Source organism: Panthera pardus, unplaced genomic scaffold (assembly GCF_024362965.1).
Source record: "Panthera pardus isolate Hobbes unplaced genomic scaffold, ASM2436296v1 HiC_scaffold_10, whole genome shotgun sequence".
Classification (NCBI taxonomy): Eukaryota; Metazoa; Chordata; class Mammalia; order Carnivora; family Felidae; genus Panthera; species Panthera pardus.
Genome location: NW_026526655.1, coordinates 94,047,745 through 94,064,449, shown reverse-complemented (window position 1 = coordinate 94,064,449; position 16,705 = coordinate 94,047,745). Strand labels below are relative to the sequence as shown.

The window sequence follows — 16,705 nt, the reverse complement described above, 5'->3', positions numbered from 1 at the left end:
GCTCGAACTCACAACCCCAAGATCAAGAGTTGCATGTTCTACCAACTGAGTTGGCCACATGCCCCTAGTTAATAAGTTTTATGTAAGCATATGTTTCGTTTCTCCTAGGTGTATACCTAGGAATGGAATCACTGGATCATATGGTGACTTTGTTTAATCATTTGAAGAACTGTCAGACTTTTCTAAAGCAGCCACACCATTTTACATTCCCATAAGCATTGTCTGGGTGATTTAATTTCCCTGCATCCTTGCCAACACTTGTTAATTATTTGACTTGTTTATTATAGCCATTCTAGTAATGTCTCATTGTGATTTGGGATTTTGATATCCCTGATGACTAATGATATTGAATATCTTTTCATGTGCTTATTAGCCATTTGTATATCTTCCTTGGAAAATGTCTATTAAGATCCTTTGCCCAATATAATTGTGTTATGTGTCTTTTTATTATTGAATTGTAAGAGTTCTTCCTGTATTCTGATACAAGGTCCCTTAATATATCTATGACTTGGAAGTATTTTCTCCCATTTTGTGAGGTGTGTATTTATTTTATTTTTACAGCCCTTTCAAATACAAAAGTTTATTTTGATGAAGTTCAGTTTATCTATTTTATTTTGTTGTTCATGCTTTTGGTGTCATATCAAATAATTCATTACCAACTCCAAGATCTCAAAGATTCATGTCTGGATTTTCTTCTAAAAATTTTATAGCTTTAGCTCTAACGTTTAAATCATTGATCCATTTTTAGTTAATTTTTTTATTACAGTCTTTTTGCACATGGTGAGTAAGTTGCCCCAGTACCATTTGTTGAAAAGACTATTCTCCCATTGAATGGTTTTGACACCCTTATCAAAAATCAGATGATCATTGGTGCTTCTGGATGGCTCATCCACTTGAGCTGACTCTTGATTTCAGCTCAGGTTATGAGATCGGGCTCTGTGCTAAGCATAGAGCCTGCTTGGGAATCTCTCTGCTCCCTCCCCTCACTCATGTGTGCACTAAATAAATAATCAAGTGATTGTAGGTGTCTGAGCATATTTCTCAATACTAGTCTATTAATCTATATGTCTGTCCTGTGCCAGTGTCATACTGTTTTGATGGAAGTTTGAAATTGAGATATGTGAGTCCTCCAACTTTGATCTTTTATCAGGATTGTTTTGGCTTCTCTGGGTCTTTTGCAATTTTATATGAATTTACAGTTTGTCAGCGTTCACAAAGAAGTCAATTAGGATTCTGATGTGAATTGTGTTAAATCTGTAGATTAATTTGGAGTATTGGCATCTTAAGTATGTTGTCTTCCATTCCATGAACATGGGATGTTTTCCAATTACTTAGATATTTTATTTCTTTCAACACTTTCTGTAGTTTTCAGAGTTAATGCTATATTTCTTTTATTAAATTTATACCTAAGTATTTCATCTTTTTTAATGATACTGTAAATAGAATTGTTTTAATTTTATTTAGATATTCATTGGAAATGTATAGAAATACAGTTTATTTTTGTATATGTTGTATTTTGTATATATTTGTATTTTGTATTTATGTTGTATCCTATAGCATTGTTGAACTCATTTTACTAGTTATTATACTTCTTTAGTGAATTTTTTAGGATTTTCCATATACAAGATCATGCCATCTGTGATGATATAGTTTTGCTTCTTTTTCAATCTGGATACCTTTTGTTTTATTTTCTTACCTGATTTCTCTGGCTAGAACCTCAGTACAACATATAGTGAGAGCAGACATCCTTGTTCATGGTTTTAGCAGGAGAGCACCCAGTCTTCCACCTTAAGTATGATGTTAGCTGTGGGTTTTTCATAAATACTCTATATCAAGTTGAGAAAATTCTTTTCTGTTCCTAGTCTGTTGAATATTTTTATTATGTAAGAGTATTAGATTTTGTCATATGTTTTCTGCACCTATTGAGATGATCATGTGATTCTTGGTTTTTATTCTGTTGATAGGATATATTACATTAATGGATTTTACTGAGTCTTGGTGTATAATTATTTTCATGGGTTGCTGGGTTCACTCTGCTAGTATATTAAGGACTTTGGCATCTATATTCACAAGAAATACTGGTCTCTTGTTTTTGATACCTTTGTCTGATTTTAGTATTGGGGTAATATTAGCTTCATAGAGTGAGTTGGGAAGTAGTCTCTTCTATTTTTTTGGAAGATTTTATGAAGAGTTGTTGTTAATTCTTTATATGTTTGAGAGAACTCATTGATGGAGGCTTCTGTGCTGAAGTTTTTGTGTGTGAGGTTTTTTTGATTACTACTTTGGTCTCTTCATTTGTTTTAGGTCTAGTGCAGAGTTGGTGGTATAGTGGTGAGCATAGCTGCCTTTCTTTTGTTTTAGGTCTATTTGGGTTATATCTCCTTGAATCCATTTTGGTAGTTATCTCTTTCTGGGAAGTTGATCTAATCTGTTGGTATACAGTTTTTCATAGTGTTCCTTTATTACCCTTTTGATTCTTGTACATTCAGTAGTAATCTCCCCTATTTATTTCTGATCCTAATAATTTAAGTTTTCTCTCTCTTATTTTCTTGGTCAATCTAACAAAAAGTTTGTCAGTTTTTTTAGGTCTTTTTAGTGAACCATATTTAGGGTTTGATTTTTTTTCCTGTTTTTCTATTCTGTATTTTATTTATTTACATTGCAATCTTTATTACTTACTTTCTTCCATTTGCTTTAGGTTTGGTTTGCTCTTCCTTTCCCACCCCTGTGTCTTAAGATGGAAATGAAGGTTTCTGATTTGAGAACATTCTTCTTTCTTGAAATAGGCATTTATAGCTCTGAGTTTCCCTCAGGCACTGCTTTAGTTGCCTCTTTTACTAAGTTGTGTCTTCATTGTCATGTGTCTTATGGTTACCCTTTTGATTTCTTCTTTGACCCATTGATAATTTAGGATTGTGTTGTTTAATTTTCACTTAATTTGTATATGTCCCAAATGTTTTCCTATTGATTTCTAATCTCAGTCCATTATGATTAGAGAACATACTTGTATTATTTCTATCCTTTTAAATTTACTGAGTTGTTTCATATCCTAGCATATGGTTTGTCCTACAGAATGTTCCATATGCACTTTAAAATTATTGTGTATTCTATTGTTATTTAAAATTTTAATGTTTACTTATTTTTGAGAGACAGAGCGTGAGTGGGGGAGGGGCAGAAAGAGAGGGAGACACAGAATCTGAAGCAGGCTCCAGGTTCTGAGCTGTCAGCACAGAGCCCAACAAGGGGCTCGAACCTGCAAACCACAGGATCATGACCTAAGCCAAAGTCAGATGCTTAACCGACTGAGCCACCCAGGCACCTTTCTATTACTATTGAATGGAGGGTTCTATAGATGTCTTTTAGGGCTGGTTGGTTTATAGTGTGGTCAAAGTCTTCTATTTTCTTGTTAATCTTCTTTGTTACCATTTTATCCATTATTGAAAGTGGATGTTACAGTCTTTACCTGTTACTATGGATTGTCTATTTCTCCCTTCATTTCTATCAGTGTTTGTTTCATGTATTTTGTGCTTCTTTATTAGGGGCTGATATGTTTATAACTTATATTTTCCTGACTTGCACTTTTTCATTATGAAATGCTTTATCTCTCAAAATATTTTTTATTAATGCAAAGTCACTTTAGCTTTCTCATGGTCACTGTTTGCATGATGTATCTTTTCCCATCCTTTTATTCCTGTATGTCTCCTATAGACAGTGTATATTTGAATCAGCTTTTTAGTCTTCTGACACTCTGTCTTTTGATTGAATTGTGTAATCTGTTCACATTTAATGTTACTGATATAGTTGGCTTATGTCTACCATTTTGTGCTTTTTTTTTTCTTTCTTATGTGTTTTTCTATTTTTTTCTTTATTTCTGCTCTTTCTGCTTTCTTTTTCTTTTTTTTAATTTTTTTTAAACGTTTATTCATTTTTGAGAGACAGAGAGAGACAGAGTATGAGTGGGGAAGGGGCAGAGAGAGAGGGAGGCCCAGAATCCAAAGCAAGCTCCAGGCTCTGAGCTGTCAGCACAGAGCCCGACGCAGGGCTCGAACCCACAAACTGCGAGATCATGACCTGAGCAGAAGTCGGATGCTCAACCGACTGAGCCACACAGGCGCCCCTGCTCTTTCTGCTTTCTGTTACATTAAGTGAATATTTCCTACGTGGCATTTTAATTTCTTCAGTGTTTTTTACTTTTTTTGAGTATTTTTAGTCAGTTTTATAGGATTTACCATATACATCTTAATGAATCCAAATGTGCTTCTTACTTATAGTAGCTTAATTGTAGCATCATATAGAAAAAAGTACCTGTTATAATTAGTACCTTACCATCTATAGGCAGTACAGCTTTGCTCCCACCTATTTCCTTTGTGCTATTTTTGGCAAATATATTACATTTATATATGCTATGGGCCAAACATTACATTATATATATATTGTTTTATATAGTTGATTTTTAAATCAATTAGAAGAAAGGAAGTCAAGCATGCTACTCTTGGTTTCGGGATTGTAAGTTTGAGCCCCACGTTGGATGTAAGATATTACTTAAAAATAGAATCTTTTTTTAAAAATAAGAAATTATACTATTCTAGCATCCCATCTTTTGAAATTATACTTAAAGATTTTATGAAGCTATTTGGGGAACAGAATGCATGTTCTTTAGTTATCCCATAGGTGTATCAGCATCATCCTCGGTGTCAATGGCAACATTATGGTGTCAGTCTAGGAGCAGACTTAATAAGTAGCTAAATTACTACCAGAAAGAGCAGCTTACAATCAATATAATAAAGCTAAAATTATTGTTTGGCAGATGTTTCCTGCCACTTCACTGAGCTTCTAAAGTGATGTATCCAACAGGTCCAGTAACACAGCTGCTTAATGATAGCTAGTTCATCCTAGTGGGTCAGCCAAAATATCGTCCTTCTCAAAACCAGTCATTCTCCCAAGAACACCAGAGATATATTTATGGTTGATTGTGTTTGATAATAGCTGCCCTTACAGTGCTCAAGCCAGAGGCATCTTTTATCTGAAATATGATAGTGGATTTTGGCTCTCCTACCAGTACTTGGAAAATTCAAAGTTCATATTTGAGGAAAATGTTAGCCCTTAACTGCAGGCACATTTGCAGCTTACCTGTTTATCTAATGGGAAATAATCCTCTCTTAAGGCCAGTTTTTCACCCAAGGCTCTCAGTTTCCAAGTAAAATATGAACTGTATCTCATATCAAGACTGGATTCTACTATAATTAACTACATGCTTTAAATTCATCATAGAATATAGTTATGTGTGTAATCCAGGACCTTCCAGAGGCTTAAATGCTTCCTTCTTTTATCAGCCTGATAGACCATACAACTGGTCCTCTGGGATCCCATTTTGTCTTAGCTACCAGGAAGCACAAAGCTAGATTCAGTGCTCAGTGAAAGCCACAATTTTATCTCAGGTGGCATTATCCCATCTTTGTTTTGTGTTTTAAGTATTTTCTTTATTTCTTAGTCTGTTGAGCTTTTAGAAATATTTTACATTTGGGAATAGGTGAGCTATAAACGAGTATTTGTATAAATATGAACATTTAACCAGAAAGCTAAGGAAAATTGGCCATTTGTATTTAAGGAAAAACCTAAAATATTATACAGTAAGTATTTTTATTTTACATTTATTTTTATTAATTGAGCATATAGTTTGGTCAGATTCTAATTAGTTGAGAGTTTTATTTATATTGTCCTAAATAGGTAGTATCATCACAAAAGTATGTAAGCTAGAAATCACCTTGACTTGCAGAAAGGTTGTAAGGCAGAAAGCTAATAGTTTCTTCTAGAGACAACAAGTTCAGCTGAGTAGCTGACCCTCAAATGAATTGAAGGTTTGTGTTGCACAGGATCAGTATAACTACCTCCAGATGGCTGTGCTCTGACATCTGCTGAGGAGTTCTGAAGGAGATTCAGATCATTCATTGAAATTAAATCCCAAAAACAACATTTAAAAGTCAAACTTTTCAGGCAGTTTTCATAGGATATTTTTAGTGTTTATTTTTTATACTTGCAAAATGTACTCATATTCATGCCTTTTTGGAAAATACCAAATAATATAAATTGTCAAGAATCAGCTGTATTCCCACAACCCTAAGCTGTCCATTGTTGTCATGTTCATGTTTTCCTCTCAGTCTCTTTTTTCTTTTTCTTTTCCTATATTTTGAAAAGAACATTTAGGTCGTATTCATTTGTTTTGGTGTATAGAACCATTTAGTGAGCATTTTGAATTTCTTTCTTGGCATAGAGTCCTTAGAGAGGAATTAATAGGTCAAAAGATACATCTTTTCTTAAGAACCTTAGTACATTTTGACAAAATCTTCCTTTGATTTACAATCCTTGTAGGTACTAACTTGTTTTTGTTGTTTCCGTGTTTCATAAGAAGAGACATATTTTAATTTGGTTCTTTGATCGTTAGTAAAAATGTACATTTTTTACATTTCACTGTATTTTGAATTATTTGGCCAAGTCTTTCATCATAGTTTGATAAGGTAAGTATTAATCACACATTTATTAATGAGAGAGCTGAAGTTCAAAGACATACTACAAGTAAATGGAATTTGAACTCAAACTCATCCTGCCTTCTGACACCCAAATCCATGGTTCTTTTCACTGTATCAAGTATTAAATGTTAAAAGTCATTAAATAGATAGCAGTGTGAGGCGCCTGGGTGGCTCAGTCAGTTGAGTGCCTGTCTGACTCTTGATTTTGTCTCAGGTCATGATCCCAGGGTCGTGGGATTGAGTGCCTCAGGCAGACTGTACACTGAGCATGGAGCCTGCTTAAGATTCTCTCTCTCTCCCTTTCTCCCTCTGCACCTCCCCCACTCATGCACATGCTCGCTCTCTCTCTCTCTCTCTCTCTCTCAAATAAAAAAAATAAAAAGATAAAGGGGCTCCTGGGTTGGGTGGTCAGTAGGTTAAGCGTCTGACTTCGGCTTAGGTCATGATCTCACAGTTTGTGAGTTGGAGCCCTGCATTGGGCTCTGTGCTGACAGCTCGGAGCCTGAAGCCGGCTTTGGATTCTGTGTCTCCCTCTGTGTCTGCTCTTCTCGTGCTCATGCTCTGTCTCTCCTCCTTCAAAAATAAACATTTAAAAAAAAATTTTTTTTAAGATAGTAATGTAACATCACTTGAATTTTCACGAATATGTAGTGAGTATATCTTAATAACAAGTATTAGTTTCCACTCACAATGTATCAAATAGATTACCATGATCTAATCAAAAGCATCAGGGGTAACCCCTTAAAGGGCCATTTTCACCCATTTATAAAGGGTTTTATGACATTCTTAAAAATTCTTCACACTTTGGTAGACTACAGTAGGTTTTGGGTTTTAAAATATATATAATGTGTTTATCATTTTTTCCATCATAGCTTTGACTCCAAACTATAGTAAGAATGCAAAAACAAATGACTAGAAGAAAGAGGAATTTTTACCTCTTTCCATAGAGGTCTTACCTCAGTGGAATAACCATAGAACATGGTAGGAATAAGATGAACATTATAGAAAACCCACAAAAAAGAAACTTTTTGGATCCTTGTGTCATTTATCAGTCTCCACTGATCCTGTAGAGCCAGTTTTGCAGCGGTTTGACTTGACCGTACCATAGAGTGGGAAGGGGCAGCTCCTTAAAAGTACAGCAAAGCAGTTGCTATAAGTGGTAAGGCCAGTTTTCATTGCAGTGAATTCTAGTACCTTTGAAAGTTGATATTATGTTTTAATTTACATTCATGGTTTTCAGGAAGTTTGGGACCAGATGGATTCATGGGATTGATGCTTTATTTTCCTATTCATTGGTAGAGTATGAAGTTCTGTAAGGACTAGACCTCATGTTTTACTTTGTCTTCCAAAGGAGAAATTTTTTGAAGTTGCTACAAAATGACTTTTCCTTTTTGATTATGTATCAATATTTATATTTTTTTAATTTTTTTTTTATTTTTGGGAGAGAGAGAAAGCACGAGCACGAGTGGGGAAGGGGCAGAGAAAGAGGGAGACATAGAATCTGAAGCAAGCTCCAGGCTCTGACCCGTCAGCACAGAGCCCAGCGCGGGGCTCAAACCCACAAATGGTTAAAATCATGACCTGAGCCAAAGTCGGACGCTTAACCAGACTGAGCCACCCCAGAGCCCCATAAATATTTGTTTGTATTTTTTTTTTCAAGAGGATGAAGAGAAGGTGGCATCCCTTCCTTTTTTTTTTTTTTTTTTAATTTTTTTTAATGTTTATTTATTTTTGAGAGAGAGAGAGAGACAGACAGAATCTGAAGCAGCCTCCAGGCTCTGAGCTGTGAGCACAAAGCCTGATCTGGGGCTCGAGCTCAGGAGCCGCGAGGTCATGCCCTAAGCCAGAGTCGGACACGTAACCGACTGAGCCACCCAGGCGCCCCAATATTTGTTTGTGTTTTTTTTAATGTTTATTTATTTTTGAGACAGAGAGAGATAAAGTGTGAGCGGGGGAGGGGCAGAGAGAGAGGGAGACACAGAATCCGAAGCAGGCTCCAGGCTCTGAGCTGTCAGCACAGAGCCTGACTCGGGGCTTGAACTAATGAACCATGAGATCATGACCTTAGCGGAAGTTGGATGCTTAACCAACTAAGCCACCCAGGCGCCCCTGTTTGTATTTTTAATGTGAGAATGGTGTTTAAAAAGCTGACTCCCCTTTTTTTCTTTTTTTTTTTTTTTTTAACGTGTTCTAGTTCTGCCTTTGTAGAAGACAAATTAGATGGTAATTGAAAATAGAGCATTTAAGAAATTTAAGAAAGCTACTCATTGCCCGTCTTTGTCCCTTAAAGTATCTTCATGTCTTTTGGGGGAGATTAGTCTTGGAACTCACTTTTATAATTCATTTACCTAAGGACCCACTATAGTGGCACTATAGTGCCCACAGAATGGCAGTCTGTGGTTTGGTAGTATGGGATGTATTGCTCATCTCCGTGACTTGAATATTCTCATCCCTGTTCTGGGTGGCTTCTTGTCATTCATGTGCCTCAGAACTTGGGTAAGCCATTAGAAGGTGCTTAGTGAACAAGATCAGGGTGAAGGATACTGCACAACCCAAGAGAATATTTATCCCAATTAGAACAGAATATAAAAAATCTTTCCACCTTTTGGTGAAACTTTCTATTCTCCCAGTAGCAGCATGTTTAGAAACCATGTCTTAAGCTGTGTTACTTCCACAGCTTAGCTAATACTCATATAATGCATCCCAATCATAGTTAACATCAGTTTCAGGAAGTACTGTTTTTACATTTTGTTATATGGTCCAGAATCACCTTTTGTGAAATCCTCTCTTTATATCCCTTTCTTTTCCCCTTTTTGTGAACCACAATGAGTTACTGCCACTAAAAAAAAAAAAAAAAAAAAAAAAAAAACTTTTATGAATTTTTAGTAATTGGAGAATTAGAGAATCATTTTTAATTTTTTCTTACAGAAAATTTAAATGCATATAAATATAAACTAAAGTGCACTGAACCCCATGTACCCATAACTTCTATAGTACTCACCTGTTTTCATCTAAAGCTCTACTTCCTCTTTTTCCCTTATGATTTTGAAGTAAATTCAGGTATCACACCATTTCATTCATGATTATTTCAGTATAGGAATCCCTAAAAGATTTTTTTTTAAACCCACAGAACTACAATACAGATTCACATTAAAAATCTTAATAGTTAAGGAGGTGCTTGAGCAGCTCAGTCAGTTAAGTGTCTGACTCTTGATTTCGGCTCAGGTCATGATCTCATGGTTCATGAGTTCATGCCCCACATGGAGACTGCTTGAGATTCTCCCTCTTTCTCTGCCCCTCCCCTGCTCGCTCACTCACTCACTCTTTCTCTCTCTCTCTCTCTCTCTCAAATAAGTAAAGTTAAAAAAAAATTTTTTTTATTTTTAATAGTTAACTTCTTAATTGTATCAAATATCTAGTTGGTAATTATAATTCTAACTACCCTACAAATATTGCTTATGTTTTTACACATTTGTCTTTCTGAATGTCCCATAGTCTGGATTTTACTGATTGTGTCATCATGGTGTTTAACACGTCTCCCTATAGTCTTTATAATTCAGTAGTTGGATCTAACATATTTTTAATGCAAAAAGTTGTTAAAGCTAGATTAAGAAATTATACTCTCTAAGGAAAGTTTATTGAGTGATTAAAAAAGCCTGGTAACTAATAGGGTTTTATATATAAATTAAGATTCTGCTTACGTGGGGGGCACCTAACTGGCTCAGTCAGTGTGCAAACTCAGAGCATACAACTCTTGATATCGAGTCATGAATTTGAGCCCCACGTTGGGTGTAGAGATTACTTTAAAAAAAAAATGATTCTGATTACTTGAGAATTCTCAGAAAGAATTAATAGTATCACTTTACGATTTGAAATTATTTTCCTGAAAGAATTTGCCAAACAGAAAACTTTAAAGACATTTTGTGACAAATCCCATATTAGCTTGAGTCTCAAAAATTAACTTGAGAATTGCAGCAATAACTGAATAGTTTTATATCAACAGCCTCTATTTTTAATCAGTATTTATGTTAGAATATGTCAGAATTATACTTTACTATTTCCTTTATTCTTAGTACATATTTTGAGCAATAAAACATTTTTTTCTGAGTCTCATAATTGTCAAACTGCATATTCTCTTTTCTAAAATACAGCTTAGGGAGACCCAAATAAATTACTTTTTCATTTTGTAAAAGCTATTTTTCTTCTTTTTTAAATAATTATTTGAACAAAAAAATCATATTTAGAATAAGTTGTAAAAGAATAAGAGCATTGAAATTTGGAGTGGTTTTAAAAAAAATCAGTATTATTGTCATAAACATAAAGAGATTTTTTTATCCAAAAAGTACTTGTTTATGATTCATAGAGAATAGAAGTAGATTACACTTTTACCCCTAACCAATTTGAGGGAAAAAAAAAAAAAACTTAAATAAATGTATAGGATTGTTTCATTCAAAGAATCTTTACAACCATCTCCATCTCACTGTGCTGTGTTTTTGTGTTTGTTCAATTTTTCCCCCGTAGTTCATCAGTAGGTTACTTGCAACATCCAGGATCAGAACAAGTACAGTTTCCTCGAACTACTTCACCATGCAATTCCCAGCAGCTTCAAAGCCACCAGTGTGCAGGTATGAATATAATTGAAAGAAAAGGTAATGATTTGTCCATCTGAGAAATAATTAAATTAAGTTCCTGAGGCATTTCTAGAACAGGATTTCCAACTTCTGTGCTGTGATGTACCCAAAATATTAGGATGCCATGCAAACTCGGAGTTAATGGTTTCCATCCGCTTCTTCCTTTTCTAGTGTTACTACTACAACATTGCTGTCCTGTTTGTCTTCTTCAGATTCTCCTTCCTTCCCTGCCTCATAAATATTGGTGTTCTCTGGAATTGTCTCCTTACTCTTGATACTCTTCCTAGGTGATTCACCCATCTCCTAGGGTTCAACAACTGCTTTTTTGCCAGCAACTCCCACATCTTATTTTGGCTGAGAAGAGGCCATATAGCCAACTGCCTACTGGACATCCCTGCCCTGTTGTATCAAAGGCACTTTAGATTTACTAGTTCTCCCTCTTCCTGCATTCTTTATCTCACCTTCTCTCTAGGGACCAGATTAGTTTTCAAAGTCGTAATCAACTCTCTTCTGTTCCCTCTTTTCACATTCATGCTGTTACCATTTCCTCAAATCTCCTACTGTCTTTCCGTCCTTCTTTCCTTCCCCACTGCTGCCATTCTCGTTCAGTTCTTTTCACATCTTATTTGCAACAATCTCTTCAGTGTGTTGCTGATTTCATGTTTCCCCCACACCCAACTTAACTCCTCCTCAACACATAGCAACACACATGCACACTCACACGTACACACACTGTTCAAGAAATATTTTCCTGCGGGGCGCCTGGGTGGCTCAGTCGATTAAGCGGCCAACTTCAGCTCAGGTCATGATCTCACGGTCCGTGAGTTCGAGCCCCACGTCGGGCTCTGTGCTGACAGCTCAGAGCCTGGAGCCTGTTTCAGATTCTGTGTCTCCCTCTCTCTGACCCTCTCCCGTTCATGCTCTGTCTCTCTCTGTCTCAAAAATAAATAAACGTTAAAAAAAATTTTTTTTTTAAAAAAAGAAATATTTTCCTGAAACAAAAAGTCCCTTTATGTCATTCCTCTGAATCAGAAATGTGCATGGATGGATTCTCCATCTAAACTCCCTACCAAGTAAGCCTCCTATTTATACTTACATGTTCAGGTCATACAAAACTATGCTTCCAGAATGCACCATACTATTTCATGGCAAAGATATTTTTTTATCAGTTCCTCCCTTTGCTTGGAATGCCCCTCTACTGTCTGTTTGCGAGAATCCTGCTTGTCCTTAAAGTTTGACTCAAAAATCACATCTTCTACAAAGTCTTGTCTAGTACTCACAACACGGTTTGTTGCTTTTTTCTGTTTCTATAGTGTCTTAAACTATCCTTTGTCATGACACCATCTTTTATTATAATGATTTCTTAACATATGTAATCTCTGAGAAAGAGAGAAAACCATAAATGGTTATCAAATAAATAATAGTGTGCATCCAAGATGGGCTGCTGTGGTTGAGGAGAACTTGGAGGTGTCCCTAAGCAGTCAGCCCTCTCTAGTTTGCTTAGCCAGTCAGGTTGGTTCTCTTTCTGGGGAACTGGAAACTACCATTTTGGTTACTGCAGTGCAAGTTGTGGCCCTGGGGGCATAAGAATCCTGCCTTACCTTACACTGAGTGCATGCCTCAGGTGCATACCTTAGGTGCATGCCTAATACTAGCTGTGCTGCAGACTAGTACACGAGAGAAATAAGTCAAACAAAGAGACATACAGTAATCTGCTTATCTCTACTGTATAATTAACTGTTTATACATACATGTGATCATCACGGCTTTTTAAAGTTAGCCAAGGAGGTCTTCCTAGCTGCCTTTTTCAGATAAGAACATACAATAAAAGAGTTAAGTAACTTCCCCAGAGTCAAGCATTTCAGAGTACAAAAATTGGGCTTTCTGATGCCCACATGGCAAACTTTTTCTTTTCTGTGTATTTAAAGTAATGCCAGTTTTAAAATTAATCCATTTTAGCAATCAGTATTAGATACTGATTATCTAATGAGATATAGATATAATGAGATATAGATATCTCATTTATGCTATACTCTACTAGGTTCTGTAGTAGGTAATTGGACTTTCCTAAGTATGGACCTGTTATTTTTAGAATAACTGAGATGTTTAGGCCTACAGAATCCCATTTTAATGCCTTTTTAAACACACAACACTTGTGGCATGAAGTTCCAGGGCTTAAATATGACTTGTATATATGATAATAAAGTTTTGCTCGGAAATGTAAAATTATTGGCATTTTCTTAGTGTTTAAAGCTACCAGCTAGTTGGTACAGTCTACTGATTGCAGTGTCCCAACTCTGATTTCCAGCTGTGCCACCTCCGCCCCCTGGTGGAGGAATGGTGATGATGCAGCTCAATGTACCAAGCAATCCACAATCTCGGGCCCACTCACCCCCACAGTGGAAACAAAACAAATATTACTGTGATCACCAGAGAGGACAGAAGTGTGTGGAATTTAGCAATGTAGACAATATTGTTCAGGTAAGGTACTTCTTTTATTATAATTTTAAAACTTTCAACATTTGGGGCACCTGGGTGACTCAGTCATTTAAGTGTCTGACTCTTGGTTTCAACTCAGGTCCTGGTCTCAACGTTTGTGGGTTCGAGCCTTGCGTCAGACTCTGCACGGCTTGGATTCTCTCTTTCTGCCCATTCACTGCTCATCTACGTGCATGCACACACTCTCAAATAAACTAAAAAAAAAAAAAAGCATTTGGGGTGCCTGGGTGGCTCAATCAGTTGAGCGTCAGACTTCAGCTCAGCTCATGATCTCATAGTACATGAGTTTGAGCCCCCCATTAGGCTCTCTACTGTCAGCACAGAGCCTGCTTTGGATCCTCTGCCCTCCTCTTTCTGTGCCCCTTCCCCATTTGTGTTCTTTCAAAAATAAGTAAACATTAACAAAACATAAAGAAAATAAAAATCTTTAAACAATTTAGTCACATAAGATTGACCTTACAAGGCTTTGCTTTGAATTTGACATCTTCTCAAATGGGTAAAGAAGTTTGAACATTCTGTGTAGCCACACTGTTGCTTTCAATATGGAAATACTATTTTTCAACTTTTGCATATTTAAAATGTTTTAATTTTAAAAATCAGAAGATATACTGGATATAAAATTTGGTAAAGAAAGTTAAGTCCTTTTCCTACCTTTTCCATTGAACTGTTAGTGTAATCAGAAGGTAGATGCAGAACGCTCTAATTTTTTTTTTAATTTTTTTAATGTTTATTTTTGAGAGAGAGAGAGAGAGACAGACAGACAGTGTGAGCAGGGGAGGGGCAGAGAGAGACACACACACAAAATCTGAAGCAAGCTCCAGGCTCTAAGCTGTCAGCACAGAGCCCGATACGGGGCTCAAACCCACAAACCGTGAGATCATTACCTGAGCTGAAGTCGGACACTCAACCAACTGAGCCACCCAGGCACCCCGGAACACTCTTTATTGTAGAAGAAATTCAGTTAATAAATGTAAAAGCAATAGTAGAATTTAAAAATCACCATTTTGAAATCTCACTGAAATAATGGATCATAAAGAAAATCATCAGCAAATGTTAAGAACATTATGAAAAGCTTTATGGGGGAATTTAAAATGGGTAGATTAGGGACACCTGGGTGGCTCAGTCAGTTAATCATCTGGCTCTTGATTTCTGCTCAGGTCATGATCTTAATGTTTGTGAGATGGAGTCCCTGGTCAGGCTCTGTGCTGACAGGGAAGATTTTCTCTCTTTCTCTCTGCCCCTCTCCCATGTGCACACACCCTCTCTCTCAGACTCTACAGAATTCTCTCTCCCTCTCTCTCTGCCACTTCCCATGTGCATGCTCTCTCATGCTCTCTCTCTCTCTCTCAAAATAAACATTAAAAAAAATTTTAAAGATAAACTGAAATATTTCAAGGCACATGATTAAATCATGGGAGAATAAAAAGGGCAAAGGTCATTTATAGGCTAACTCACAAACTGTAAATGCCCAATGACCATTAATCAGAGGAGAATACAAAAATATTTTTTATTTATGTAATTAGGAAAATTTAGGAAGACTCATAATTTTCAGTATGGGCAGAGATTTCCAGTTACAAACTCTCTTGTTCATTCTCAGTGGTACTACAAATTCATAGAACTCTTTTTGGAGTGCAGTTTAGTGACAAAAATAATCCAATTAAAAATTGGGTAGAAGACTTCAAATAGCATTTTTCCAAAGAAGACATACAGATAGCCAACAAACAAATGAAAAGATGCTCAACATCACTCATCAAGGAAATTAAAACCACAATGGGATATCCCTTTACACCTGTCAGAATGGCTAAAACCAAATGACAAGAAATAGCAAGTATTGGTGAGAATGTGGAGAAAAAAGAACCCATGTGCACTATAGGTACAATGCACACTGGTGCAGCCACTGTGGAAAACAGTATGGACTTTCCTCAAAATATTAAAAATAGAAATACCATGTGATCCAGTAATTGTACTGGATATTTATCCAAGGAAAATTAAAACACTAATTCAAAAAAAATTAAGTGGCCCTATGTTTATTGCAGCATTATTTACAATAGCCAAGATATGGAAGCAACCTAAGTGTACACTGATAGATGAAAGAAAGATAAGGAGAATGTGGTATGTATAAATAATGAAATATTACTCAACCATAAAAAAGGATGAGATCTTACCATTTGCAACAACATGGATGGACCTAGAGGGTATTATGCTAGGTGAAATAAGTCAGACTGAGAAAGATAAATACCATATGATTTCATTCATATGTAAAATCTAAAAAACAAAAACAAAAAAATGATAAAAGCAGAATCAGACCTATAAATACAAAGAACAAACTGCTGGTTGCCAGAGGGAAGGGAAATGGGGAAATGGACAAAATAGATGAAAGAGAGTGGGGGATACAGGTTTCCACCTATGCAATGAACAATTCACAGGGATCAAGGTCACAGCATAAGGAATATAGTCAGTGATACTGTAATAGCATCATATGCTGACAGATGGTAGCTATACTTATGGTGAGAATAGCATGACGTATAGACAAGTTGCATCACTGGGTTGTACACCTGAAACTGCCAACTATACTCAAATTTTAAAAAAATTTAATGTTGAACAAATCCATGAGTTATACTGATTTAAATGAATAAATGGGAGGAAAAATGAAGTTCTTTTTTTACAGTGAAATATGAACTAGTAAATATGATGGAATTAGAAGATCACCACCTGGAAACCAGGAAGTAAGAATCATCACTACAGCAGAGAGGATTCTAGGAAAGTGGCAGAGTAGGAAGCATCAGGAGTCCATCTCTCCACCTAGAAATAATTATACTGGCAGAATCTGATGTAACAGTTTTGTTGCTTTAGAATCTATTGAAGGCTTGCAACTGCCAGGGGAAAGCTTGGGTGATAAATTGAACTTAATTTCAGTCAGTTTCAGCTTTTAGCACAGTAGCAACTACCCATCCTTACCCCCAACCCCTAGGAGGCAACTGTGCATGTTTTTTACTAGAGCAGCTGACAGGAGCCAGGGTGGGCAAAAAAGGACCCTGTCCTCCAAAT

The 16,705-nt window shown here is 36.1% G+C and overlaps 1 protein-coding gene across 14 annotated transcripts in view; it reads left to right on the top strand.

Moving 5' to 3' along the window:
* R3HDM1 (R3H domain containing 1) overlaps window positions 1-16,705 on the top strand; it is a 202,263-nt gene that overhangs the window by 173,515 nt on the left and 12,043 nt on the right. For all 14 annotated transcript variants that reach the window (XM_053909251.1, XM_053909286.1, XM_053909274.1 and 11 more), the window contains 2 exons: window positions 11,049-11,152; window positions 13,467-13,639. In XM_053909251.1, coding sequence (XP_053765226.1) covers window positions 11,049-11,152; window positions 13,467-13,639 — 277 coding nt within the window. The remainder of the gene's footprint in view (window positions 1-11,048; window positions 11,153-13,466; window positions 13,640-16,705) is intronic.